Here is a 13,762-nt window from a genome sequence, read left to right on the forward strand (position 1 = left end):
GTTTAAAACACTTAGGAACAGCACCGCTGATCGCCAGCTGCTGCATGTGACTGTATCAGACTGAGTCTGTGCTCCGGTCATGGAGGACGTACTGAACAAATATTTTTAATTTGGACGTGTCAGAATGGTTAGTTATGAGCTCTATGTGACCTTTTCTTAACAATGTGTGTGTTTGTACGTCGGTGAAATACGGTCGCTGAGTAAAAATGGCGACCGCTGGCCGCAGTCTGCAGCCAACAGCAGCGTTGACATAATACCGCTCGCCTGCACTCTCGCATTTTATAGGGACAAGGTGGAGCTAAGGTGGAGCTAAGGTGGAGCTAAGGTGGAGCTAAGGTGGAGCTAAGGTGGAGCTAAGGTGGAGCTAAGGTGGAGCTCTCAAAGTAAACTTACTGGTGGGTGGTAACATTCGTGGTGAAATGCGCATGCTGCCGTCATAAGCGCAGGGAATTCAACATCGAGTGTTTTATCGCCTATACTTACACTAAGGGGGACCACGAAAACATGACTGAGTATTCTTTTTCCACACTTTGGCGACTGGTAGGGCCTCCAGAGTCCCACATATAAGTATTGAAATGGTTAAAAAGTTGATTTTGCATAATATGTCCCCTTCAATGCTAACCGGTTCCTTCAGAAATGTGACTCTGCCTCATTGGGACCAGGTTTTGGTCTCCATGAGGAAAGGAGTGACTAATCTTTGAGCTGCTGCACACATGAGAAATGAAGGGATTATTTCTGTAAATGTGTTTTCCTTTAATATACACATTTGCAACCTCTGAAATCTGCAGAACGTAAGAAGATTATTTGATCAGAAGCTGTCGGTGTGTGTGTGTGTGTGTACGTGTGTGTCTGTGTGTGTGTGTGTGTGTGTGTGTGTATACATTATTTAAATCCTCACTGCACTTTTCCTCTTCTTGTTGAATCACTGACTTTCAGGTCAGTTTTTATGAAAAAAAAAAGTGGTTCTGTTTTTACAAGATTTTTGTCTCATTTTGGACGACATACTATACTATGACTTTTTTGTCTCATTTTGGACGACATACTATACTATGACTTTTTTGTCTCATTTTGGACGACATACTATACTATGACTTTGTTGTCTCATTTTGGACGACATACTATACTATGACTTTTTTGTCTCATTTTGGACGACATACTATACTATGACTTTGTTGTCTCATTTTGGACGACATACTATACTATGACTTTGTTGTCTCATTTTGGACGACATACTATACTATGACTTTTTTGTCTCATTTTGGACATCATACGATACTATGACTTTTTTGTCTCATTTTGGACGACATACTATACTATGACTTTTTTGTCTCATTTTGGACGACATACTATACTATGACTTTGTTGTCTCATTTTGGACGACATACTATACTATGACTTTGTTGTCTCATTTTGGACGACATACTATACTATGACTTTTTTGTCTCATTTTGGACATCATACGATACTATGACTTTTTTGTCTCATTTTGGACGACATACTATACTATGACTTTTTTGTCTCATTTTGGACGACATACTATACTATGACTTTTTTGTCTCATTTTGGACGACATACTATACTATGACTTTGTTGTCTCATTTTGGACGACATACTATACTATGACTTTTTTGTCTCATTTTGGACGACATACTATACTATGACTTTGTTGTCTCATTTTGGACGACATACTATACTATGACTTTGTTGTCTCATTTTGGACGACATACTATACTATGACTTTGTTGTCTCATTTTGGACGACATACTATACTATGACTTGTCTCATTTTGGACGACATACTATACTATGACTTTTTTGTCTCATTTTGGAAGACATACTATACTATGACTTCTTTGTCTCATTTTGGACATCATACTATACTATGACTTTGTAGTCTCATTTTGGACAACATACTATACGATGACTTTTTTGTCTCATTTTGGACAACATACAATACTATGACTTTTTTGTCTCATTTTGGACAACATACTATACTATGACTTTTTTGTCTCATTTTGGACGACATACTATACTATGACTTTGTCTCATTTTGGACAACATACTATACTATGACTTTTTTGTCTCATTTTGGACATCATACTATACTATGACTTTTTTGTCTCATTTTGGACATCATACGATACTATGACTTTTTTGTCTCATTTTGGACGACATACTATACTATGACTTTTTTGTCTCATTTTGGAAGACATACTATACTATGACTTTTTTGTCTCATTTTGGACATCATACTATACTATGACTTTGTTGTCTCATTTTGGACAACATACTATACTATGACTTTGTTGTCTCATTTTGGACGACATACTATACTATGACTTTTTTGTCTCATTTTGGACATCATACGATACTATGACTTTTTTGTCTCATTTTGGACGACATACTATACTATGACTTTTTTGTCTCATTTTGGACGACATACTATACTATGACTTTTTTGTCTCATTTTGGACGACATACTATACTATGACTTTGTTGTCTCATTTTGGACGACATACTATACTATGACTTTTTTGTCTCATTTTGGACGACATACTATACTATGACTTTGTTGTCTCATTTTGGACGACATACTATACTATGACTTTGTTGTCTCATTTTGGACGACATACTATACTATGACTTTGTTGTCTCATTTTGGACGACATACTATACTATGACTTGTCTCATTTTGGACGACATACTATACTATGACTTTTTTGTCTCATTTTGGAAGACATACTATACTATGACTTCTTTGTCTCATTTTGGACATCATACTATACTATGACTTTGTAGTCTCATTTTGGACAACATACTATACGATGACTTTTTTGTCTCATTTTGGACAACATACAATACTATGACTTTTTTGTCTCATTTTGGACAACATACTATACTATGACTTTTTTGTCTCATTTTGGACGACATACTATACTATGACTTTGTCTCATTTTGGACAACATACTATACTATGACTTTTTTGTCTCATTTTGGACATCATACTATACTATGACTTTTTTGTCTCATTTTGGACATCATACGATACTATGACTTTTTTGTCTCATTTTGGACGACATACTATACTATGACTTTTTTGTCTCATTTTGGAAGACATACTATACTATGACTTTTTTGTCTCATTTTGGACATCATACTATACTATGACTTTGTTGTCTCATTTTGGACAACATACTATACTATGACTTTTTTGTCTCATTTTGGACAACATACTATACTATGACTTTTTTGTCTCATTTTGGACGACATACTATACTCTGACTTTGTCTCATTTTGGACGACATACTATACTATGACTTTTTTGTCTCATTTTGGACATCATACTATACTATGACTTTTTTGTCTCATTTTGGACATCATACGATACTATGACTTTTTTGTCTCATTTTGGACGACATACTATACTATGACTTTTTTGTCTCATTTTGGACAACATACTATACGATGACTTTTTTGTCTCATTTAGGACGACATACTATACTATGACTTTTTTGTCAACATTTTGACGACAAACTATACTATGACTTTTTTGTCAAAATTTGGACGACATACTATACTATGACATTTTTGACTGATTTTGGACGAGATAGTAAAGTATGACTTATTTTGACAAAAAAGTCATAGTATGTGTCGTCCAAAATGAAACAAAATGTCTCTTAAACATCAGTGTCAAAAGTTAAAAATATAAATGTTTCCTCATGTGACCACAGCTATGCAGAAATGAGCTGTAGAAAAGTGTCTTGTGTCACAGCTGACGAATAAATGATTCATGGTCTCACGTCGATGATGAGAAACACGAGATGACAAAACATGAGATAAAAACATAGATCTTTTATTAAAACAACACATGCTGCGTGACCACAGGAGGGCGCCACATCTGCTCCTACCACAGCAAAACAAAAGCACAAACTCAATAACAAGAGCTTGTAAAAAATAACAAAATATAAACAATGGTGTTTATAAACCAGTGGGCTCAATACTGTCACACAGGGTTAGGGTTCGATTCCCATGGAGCACCGTCGCTGGCCTTCTCTTTGTCCCACCCAGCATACACAAAAACACAATGTTTTATATTAAAAAACCCAAAATCCACATTTGTCAGAATTTGCAGAATTACGAATAATATTCAAAACAATAAAACAAACTGTAACAGAATTTTGTTTGGTGAAGTCAGGACCAGCAGAAGAGATGCAGCAACAACAAAAAAAAATCACAATCTGATTAATGCAACACAGTTGAGGCACAGGAAGCAAAAAAAAATAAAAAATCACAAATATCTGACTTTTTTAATTTCAAATATCGTCAGAATATGTTGCTCTGAATTTGGTTTAACAAGCTGCGAGAAAATTGTATTCTGTCCAAAACTTCGTAAACACATTGATTGCGTTTTTTACTTCCGTCATCAATTTAATCATGAAATCACATTAAAATGTTTAAAAATATGATATATATGTGCAACAAAATTTCAAAAGGTAGTCCTTTTAGTTAGATTATCGGAAATTCTGCGTAATATGATTATTTTGGTCTGGACAATCGTGAACTATTAGTGAACTAATACGATTTTTTTAAACAATTTTTTGGAACAATATTGATTGAAAATCTTATGTTAGGTCATGGACAAAATTAATAAAAATCGCAACTGAAATTTAAAGCAGACATTCAAGAAAGTTTACAAATTAATCTGCGTTTTTCTTCTCTCTCTTTTTTTTTTACAACTGACTGAAGTGCATCACACAGTACAGAGAGTTAAAAGCACAGTTCAGGGTTTTCTCACTCACTCTCACACCAAAACAAACCCCATAGAGAAAATTAATGATTTTAGCTCGCAAGGGACACAAGAGCTGCTGGTCTACTGCTGCCCCGTGTGGTCACTTTGTGTCACTGAAGTAAATTTGAACAAAAGGATTTCAAACACAGAATTAATAAAACAAGACATTTGAACTTAGTGATGGAGGCATCAGTGGATCAACCACTCCTGTGTGCTGTGATGTTAAAATCACTGATTTAATCTATGGGCTTTGGTGTGTAAGAGTGAGTGGTTTATAAACGTCAGTTTCCTGTTAGAAAAGTCAGTCTAACGACAAAATAACATGAACATTTTTTTCCTAAGACATTGTAGACCTTAAGCAGACTTGCGTGTCTAAAATCAGGTTTTTTTTGCTCAGAAGCTCTGAGTCTACGTCATAAAACCATGAACTGTCCCTTTAAGTGCATCGACAACAGAGTCAAGAAACATGATTCGGCACTTTTACAAACCAAGGCCATTGTTGGGAAAAGAAACAACTTCTTTTTTTTCTCCTTTTTTTCGGACAATTTCTTTTCGCTTCTCATTCAAAAAAATACAAAAAACCCCATAAAAATACGATCAGTAAATCAAAAAAAACATTCAGTCCGATAAATATTCAAGCACATTTAAATTTAAACTTTTCTAAGTTGCTACGTTGCGTCTCAGTTTTTTGTAAAAAGCGCCTGTGACGGTTTTTCTTTCATCCAAAGTCTTTATCGTCTTGTGCATCGAGTTTTTAGGCCCTTGTGTTGCAATGAAAATGTTGCATCCCCTTCTTCTGTTTTTGTTTCCGAAAAAAAATAACAAAAACATCAAACATTTTACGTCTACGTCGGACGTAAAAAAAAAGTCCACGATTTTCTTCTTCTTCTTGAGTTCGGTTCGTCCACAAACTCGTAGAGAAAAAAGCAGCTTTTGTGCTTTTGTTGTTTTCGTGCTGGTCGTCAAACATGTCTCTGCGCCACCTTCAGGTTACAAAAAATATCGCGTTTCCTGCGACACAAAACAGATAAAAGTCGTAAAAACTCCTCGTCAAACATTTTTACAAATTATTCTACACGCTTCATTTCTGGAAACCAAAAAATACTGCGGAAGACAAGGATTTTATCTCCGCCCCCCCGGACTTGACGTGTGCATAGCTCGTTGTTTTTTAACGCGAAATAAACGTACGATTTTGAAATGAAACTTCAAAAATCACACAACAATTTTTTGCCAATTTTATGAGTAGAAAGTGACGCGAATTTTGAAATGATCGTGGTTTTTTCAGGCGTAAGAACTTTTAACGTAAACTTGTTTGCATTTTTAATGCGAAATGGCTGCGAACTTTATAGCAAAATGAACAATCGTGGACTAATTTACTGCGATTCTATGTTCAGTTACTGAGGACGGACAGAAAGAGGGACAATAAAAATCAAATAACCGTTACTGCAAAATAATTAGAATAAATAGAAATAAATAAAATGAAAATGTCGGAAAACTGTATCGCTTTGTCGCTAAAGTGAGTTTTTGTCTTTGTTTAAAAGTCGCAGAGACGTTTTCTGACATCGCGACACTTGGACCTACTTTTCTTGAGGGACATGGACGTTTCTCGTCCTGAGGACGTCGCAGAAAGGTGAAACGTTGTAAATGAATCCATGAATTCTTCATGAGTGAGTGAGTGAGTGAGTGAGTGAGTGTGTGCGCGCGCGTGAAGGATCTTCTGAGGACGTTCTCGCTGTTGAAGCTCAGTAAAGTTCTCGTCTTCATCGTTTGTGTCCACCTCGTCTTTGTCAGAGCTTCTTCTTCAGGTTTTCTTCAGGGGTTAAAGGCGATGGACGGATGAACAGATGGACGATGAATGGATGAATGTAGAAGATCAGATGCGGATCTGGTAGCCGTCGTTGAGAGTGCTGAGCTCTGGAGGTTTCCTGTCCACGGAGGCCGGTCTGGAAAACACATGAACACATGATGATGAACAAATGAACACATAATGAGAAACACTTTCACTTTCTTCAATCATTTCTCTTTTTAAAAAAACTTTTTCCTTTCATATTTTCTTTTTTCCTTTAACTTTCTTTCCCTTTCTCCTCTCCTTTCTTTCCTCCTCTCCTTTTTTATTTTTCCTAATTTCGTTTCCTCTTCTTCATTTCTTTCCTTCCGTCCTTTGTTCACCTTTCCTTTCCTACTCTCCTCCTGTATCCTTTTGCTTCCTCCCTTCCCTCTCTTGGATCATATTGTTTCTTTCCTACTTTATTTTCCTTTCTACTTTTCTCTTCTTTTCTCCTTGAAAAGAAACAAAAAAACACAAGTTTTCACATTTAAGGCAAAAAAAACAAAAACGTGCAAATCTATTTTAATCTCATTTTTTCCACACATTTCTTGTCTCGTCAGTGAAATAAAACTAACACCTCACTGTCACTGTCAGTGTTGTTTGAAGCAGGAGCAGCAGCAGCAGATAATTATCATCATTATCATGATAATAATGATTCTTCTTCTTCTTCTTCTTCTTCTTCTTGTTCCATCGTCTCTTTGCTCTGACAACACGTCGTTAAGAGCTGGAAACACTTTTAGCTTCTTAACGACGCGTTCAGCAGCGTTTAACGTTCTGCCCTCTGTGAAACCACTTCCCTTTTATTCATTTATTTTGGTTTAGTCCTTATAATACCTTTAGTGTGTGTGTGTAGTTCTCTCAAAAGGTCAATAATGTATGAAAAGGATCAACAATTATTCCATAAAAACCTTCATTCTTTCACAGAACTTTACATTCACGGCTGATAGCGAATAGTCGTCGGTTTATTTAGTAACGTGTGGTTTTGTCGCTGCACTCGGAGATAATCAGACGCTTTCAGCTGCTGCGGCAGCTTCTAATAATAAAGGTCGTTACGAAGCGACGTCAACTGGCAGCTCTAATCCTGTGTGTGTGTGTGTGTGTGTGTGTGTGGACTCTGCAGCTGCTGTCAGATTGTGTTACATCCCAGCTCACAGCTGACACACACACAGTGAGCAGCGTCCTGTGTGTTGTTGTGTTTTACTGACAGAGTGAGACATCCTGGTTTTTATGACCCACTGAGTTCCACACACACACATCTAGATTAATCCCTTTGTGGCTGGACCAAAAAAAAAGCCCAATCTGTGTTAATCTGTGTTTTATAACTCTCCACATCACTAACTTTAACCATAACCAGTTCCCTTCTAACACTAACCTTCCATTCAAATCTTTAACCTTAGTGCCTCAGAAATGAGGTTCTGCCTCATCAGGACCAGTTTTTTGGTCTCCATGAGGACTAACTGGACATGACAAAAAAGGTCCCTGATACAAGAACACACACAATACCTCATTCTAACCCTAAAACCAGGTCTTAAGGCCCAAAAAGTCCTTTAACGTTGTGAGATTTAGACAAAATGTCCTCACTCCCTGTTTGTTTTGGTCCCCACGAAGTGACACATACAAGAGCACACACACACAATGTTTCCATGACAACAGAGGACATTACATTGAGACTGGAGACATACTCTACTAACCCTTAACCTCAACTCTGACCTCAGGCTAACTTTAAAACACCCACCAACACTCCTTTACCCTTACCTTAACCACCAAAAAATAAACCCCTTACCATAACCACCAAAAACTAAACCCCTTACCTTAACCACCAAAAACTAAGCCCCTTACCATAACCACCAAAAACGAAACCCCTTACCTTAACCACCAAAAACTAAACCCCTTACCATAACCACCAAAAACTAAACCCCTTACCTTAACCACCAAAAACTAAGCCCCTTACCATAACCACCAAAAACGAAACCCCTTACCTTAACCACCAAAAACTAAACCCCTTACCATAACCACCAAAAACTAAACCCCTTACCTTAACCACCAAAAACTAAACCCCTTACCTTAACCTAACCCAAAAACCAGGTCTCGACCAACAATCAGTCATTATAAAAAGGTGATTATCTTCACTTCCTGTGGTTTTTAAGTGTTTTGGTCGTTATAAAGATATCACACACATCAGAATGTGAGGTCACGTCCTGTGTGAACTCTCCCTGACCTGAACAGCTCAGCAGTGAGTAGACGATAAGCAGCAGCAGCAGCAGCAGCAGCAGCAGCAGCAGCAGCAGCAGCAGCAGCAGCAGCTGTCATGTTCTGTTATGAACTCAGGGCCAAGTCTGAGGACCAGGCTCAGTCTAAGAACACGTCCACTTACGATTTGTCTCTGCGCTGTGCGAAGCGTCTCTGTGGACTGCTCTGCCGTCGCCGCGGCGATAGCGATTTGCCGCGGCTCCGCTCTTTGATTGGTGACTGAGCGCTAGAGGATTTCAGGATCTGAGAACAAGAGATAAAAGAACACACACACACACACAGATGAGTAATGAGAGACTATCATAAGTGCAAGATCAGCAGGTTGAGTCATGTGACACAACCTCACACACACATTTAGTGTGTGTGTCTTCTGTTTATTCAACATTATGGTCTTTTATTTTGAGTTTATTCAGAATTAAACATTTTAACCATGAAACAAAAAAAGGCTCACCTAATAATTCACTCACTCTCCCACACCAAACTCATAAATAAAATCAGTGATTTTAGCTCACGGGGACACAGGAGCTGCTGGTCTACTGCTGCCTCGTGTGGTCACTTTGTGTCACTGAGGTTGATCTAAACGAATGATTTCAAAAGCCGAATTTGACAAAATAAGACATTAGAACTTAGTGATGGAGGCAGCAGTGGATCAACAACTCCTGTGTGCTGTGATGTTAAAATCACTCATTTTCTCTATGGGCTTTGGTGTGAGAGGACAGAGTGGATTACAAAGTGACAAACACTTAATTTTCTACTTGAAAAACACATTCTTCAGATATGATAGACTTAAGCTGGCGTAGATTTTATTAAGTGGCTTATACATGTTTTTCCTGGTGTGTATGCTGGTAGTTTAAGCTTTTAAATGTCTCTGAATTCACTGTTTTACTTCATTTTATATCAAAGTGAAGTTTTTTATTATTATTTATTGACATTACACATGCATGTATTTTCTGCTACAACCACAAAAAAGAGCTATCCCTTTAACCTTTAAAACACACACACACACACACACAGTCCCAGTCCTGAGACAAACACAATGACCTCACTGTCCAGAAATGCTCTCACTGACAAAACTATCACACACACACGTACACCCACAAACACACACGCACATGCACACACACAAACAGAAGTCTATAATAAAGTCACATCCTGTGTTGTTCAGCAGATTTTATGACAAACCAGCATCTGACTGTGTGTGTGTGTGCGTGTGTGTGCGTGTGTGTGTAAGACAGCTGCAAACTGACCTACATATTGAGCAGACAGTACATATATACTGACACACACACAAACACACAAACATTATATGTGGAATAAAATTGGAAAATAAACCTAAAGGGGAACAAGAGCAAAATATTTAACCTCAAAAATTCGCACACACACACCTTGCCCTAAATAATCCCTGACAGTTTATATTCCATGTTCATCCCAATGGCATCTACTCCACTTTTTCCTCCTCTGTCACAAAGGCGTTTCCTCTTGTTCAGTTTCAGGAAAGACACAAAAATAATCTGTGTGGATTATGACGTGAATCACAAACACAAACAATGTTGTTTAATCAATAATAACCATTAAAAGGCTGTTTTTTCTTTCTCTTTGAGTTTCTGTTTGGAACAAAACCTCAAACTCTTCTTCACTCCTTCACCACCGTGGTTTTTCTTCTCCTCGTTTACTCTTTCTAACAAAACTGCTGCTGCTGTTACTGTTACTGCTGCTGCTGCTGCTGCTGCTGTTACTGTTACTGCTGTTACTGTTACTGCTGCTACTGTTACTGCTGCTACTGTTACTGCTGCTACTGTTACTGCTGCTGCTGCTGTTACTGTTACTGCTGCTACTGTCAGTGATTACACTTCACTGGTGGTTAATTAAAGCTCAAAGTGAGGTTTGTGTGTGTGTGTATAATTGAAACATGTACCTTCATTAATAGCCCTTGTGACCCTCTATGCATTCATTTAAACACATTTCACTACAATAATATAATCGCTTCAAAATCTATGAGGTATGCTGAAGATCTCCAGCCCCAGGACACGCGGGTGTAGGTGTGGTTACCTTCATCCTCATGTCTCGGCCATGTTTCTCCAGCTCCTTCCTCATCTCCTGAGCTCCCAGTCTGGCGGCGTTCAGCACCAAATGCTTCCACTCGATTGGCTGGAAGACGTGTGGGTCATGAGGCACGTACAGTCCGATCTTTACCTGGAAGAAGAAGAAGAACGTTCAGACACATCTCATAACGGACTGTCCCGTTCATCCTCCTCCTCCTCCCGCCTCTTACCTTCTTCAGGGTGTGCTGGTATCTCCTGTAGGAGCTCTCAAACTCGGCCACCAGCTCCCCCAGCGTGCGGTGGACCAGCGGTTTGTCCATCAGGTCCTGGCGGCGGCTCATGCCCAGCGACCCGTAGCGGCCGTTGCAGTAGACGCCGAGCACGACATGGTGGAAGCAGTGGCCAGAGAACTGCGTCTTGAAGCTGATGGGGAAACGCTCCAGAGACGTCAGCCCGTTGGTCAGGTAGCTGGGTCAGGACGTCGAGGTTAAGGGAACTAAAAAAAACTAAAAACGTTTGAGGACAAACCTGAGACAGAACATGTGTCTGTCTGAATTTTCGGCAGCTTCAGGAGCTCGAGTCATGTGGAAATAAACTCCGTCCGACTCTCAGGATAAAGTCACGCTGCTCCTCCTGATTCACTCTGATGTTTCTCATTTAAAAGTGATGTTATGTACTTCATAAAGTGTTTTTTTTATTGAACCAGGCAGGCTCTCCTTCAGTGAAAACATGGTAACCAATGAGGAGACCACGGGAAACAATTTCTCTCTTAGTTAGACATGGTTTTCCTTCAGGAAACTGAAATCGGTGTCACTTCAAGAACCACCGTATCTCCCGTTGTTGATTCACTGCTGCCTTCAGCAGTAGACCAGCAGCTCCTGTGTCCCTGCGAGCTAAAATCACTGATTCTCTATGGGGTTTGGTGTGAGAGAGTGAGCTTTTTTTTTATGAAGCAACAAAAACTTGAGTAGATGAGTGAGTTGGCACCACTGGACGTTCAAACTGTGTGTGGACCATGTGGGCTGGTTTCTGACCATCTGCTCCTCTGGCTTGAGCTCATGTCCGTCACCTCAGCGGCCTGGAATCCACAGAGCTGCCGCTGTTGTTGCTGCTTTCATTAAATATTAACACAACTCGACCACTGACACACAGTGACACACACACAGTGTTTCAGTAGCACTGAGAGTCCATGCTGCACAGTCCTGATCCTGAAGAAAACTGATACCAAACCTTCACACTCCAGTTTCCTAATGCAAGATTCACAACAACGGCTGCTTTCTGATCTTTGTGGTCCATGTAAACTTAAATCTAATTATACAGTAAATGCTAACAACAGCCCTCAGTGTGAGACGGGATCAGCTGACTGGAGTGAATAATGAACAATGAACAGATGCTCGTCAGAAGAGAACATGAGGCAGATCCATATGATCCTTCTATAGTGTCTCTGAAACAGACGATGAGCTTATCCTCTGGAAATTCATCTCCTCCTGGATTCTCTCTCAACATTTCCTTCCACTCTGGTGAGATTTTAGATAAGGGGGAAAAAAGGGCATCTCACTTTCACAGAGTACACAGACATTTCTGACAAGAAATCAGATCCAGAACGAAAAGGAGATTCTACTCTTTGACCGGCTCCTTCCCTTTGGTATGAAAATGGACCGAGACAGACATGGTCTCAGGAGCCAAATCCCTTTAACAATCTTGTCCCTGGATCGTGGTAGACTCCAGGATTGACCTGGGACTTTGATCTCCAACAGCAGCTGGTAGTTACTCAGAGAAACAAAGACTTGTGTTTCCATTAGGAATAGTACCAAAATAACCAGCCCCAACCGCTCAATTCTTTGAGACCCTTCACTTGGGGTACCAGAGTAAAACGGTACGGTCAGGGCGGAGCTAAAGTGGCTCCACCCATGACAATTGGCTGAGTGGGCGACAGAAGAACGTCACTCCCTTGCGACCAGTATTTCTCCAACACACGCAGTCTCTTCTCGTACAAAGTTTGACGTCTTGTTGAGACAAACGGCCACAAAACGAGCAGGAATTCTTGTCTGTTGTGGTCTTCAGGGTTCCCACGCCTGGGTTGACATCAAATTACAGGACTTTTCAAAGACCATCTAGGACCAATTCCCTCAACTTCAAGGGCTAGAATGGGCTTAGATGGGAGGGCAGCTTGTGGGAACTTGTCTTCGCCTATGACGGTGTCCACTTTTATTGAATCACTAGCATCATGCTAGTGAGTGTCCTTTTTGGACAGTCAATCTTTGGAATTTTCATTTCCCAGACATCACATCGTCATTTCCACTCATTACTTAACTTTAATCACTCGTTGTTCTGCTCGGAATCTCACGTTAACGGCAGAGAGAGAGAGAGACAGTGGACAGTGTCCCCAACGCCACTAGTAACTATGACTCCACGTTTGTCCTGCATAGGACAACTACGTACATCAAGCAACGCAGGGCACAAAACAGTAGGTGGCTTTGTAACAAACAAGGGAGACATTTACCTTACATATCAACTTCTCTTCTTTCTTGCACAGAACTCAAGCACTTTCAATGACCCGTGTCTATTTAGGGCCATTTTCAAAAAAGTGTTCAAGGGCCTTGAACACTTTCAAAAGGTAGTATAGTACCTAAGGTACTGTTCTCAGTCGAAACACAAGCCTGACCAAGGACTTAACCGTTCCAACTCAAACCATACCATGATGGAAACAACAGAATTGGGGGAAACCAAAACTTGGTAGTCTCAGATACCTGTGGAGAGGATTGACGGGCTGTTCAAGATCTCACAGGGAAAAGTGGACCATGGACTGGTATCAAGACCAGGGACACAGATTTTAAAAAGAGATTTTGAAGCA

General features: G+C 39.5%; 1 protein-coding gene across 2 annotated transcripts in view; it reads right to left on the minus strand.

Annotated features, from left to right (window-relative positions):
* Positions 1–3,831: 3,831 nt before the first annotated feature.
* The window catches only part of vash2 (vasohibin 2), a 19,086-nt gene continuing 9,155 nt past the window's right edge, over positions 3,832–13,762 (minus strand). Inside the window, exons 6-10 of one of the 2 annotated variants that reach the window (XR_009233659.1) lie at positions 11,139–11,376; positions 10,916–11,059; positions 8,991–9,109; positions 6,370–6,731; positions 3,832–5,799 (exon numbers count right to left, since the gene is read on the minus strand). Coding sequence is in view for 1 of the 2 variants with exons in the window: in XM_058613474.1 (XP_058469457.1) it covers positions 6,662–6,731; positions 8,991–9,109; positions 10,916–11,059; positions 11,139–11,376 (571 nt within the window). In the remaining variant the exon portion in view is untranslated. Of the gene's footprint in view, positions 6,732–8,990; positions 9,110–10,915; positions 11,060–11,138; positions 11,377–13,762 lie in introns of both variants that reach the window. The other variant, XM_058613474.1, reaches the window with a different exon arrangement.

This window comes from Solea solea, chromosome 17, assembly GCF_958295425.1.
Source record: "Solea solea chromosome 17, fSolSol10.1, whole genome shotgun sequence".
Classification (NCBI taxonomy): Eukaryota; Metazoa; Chordata; class Actinopteri; order Pleuronectiformes; family Soleidae; genus Solea; species Solea solea.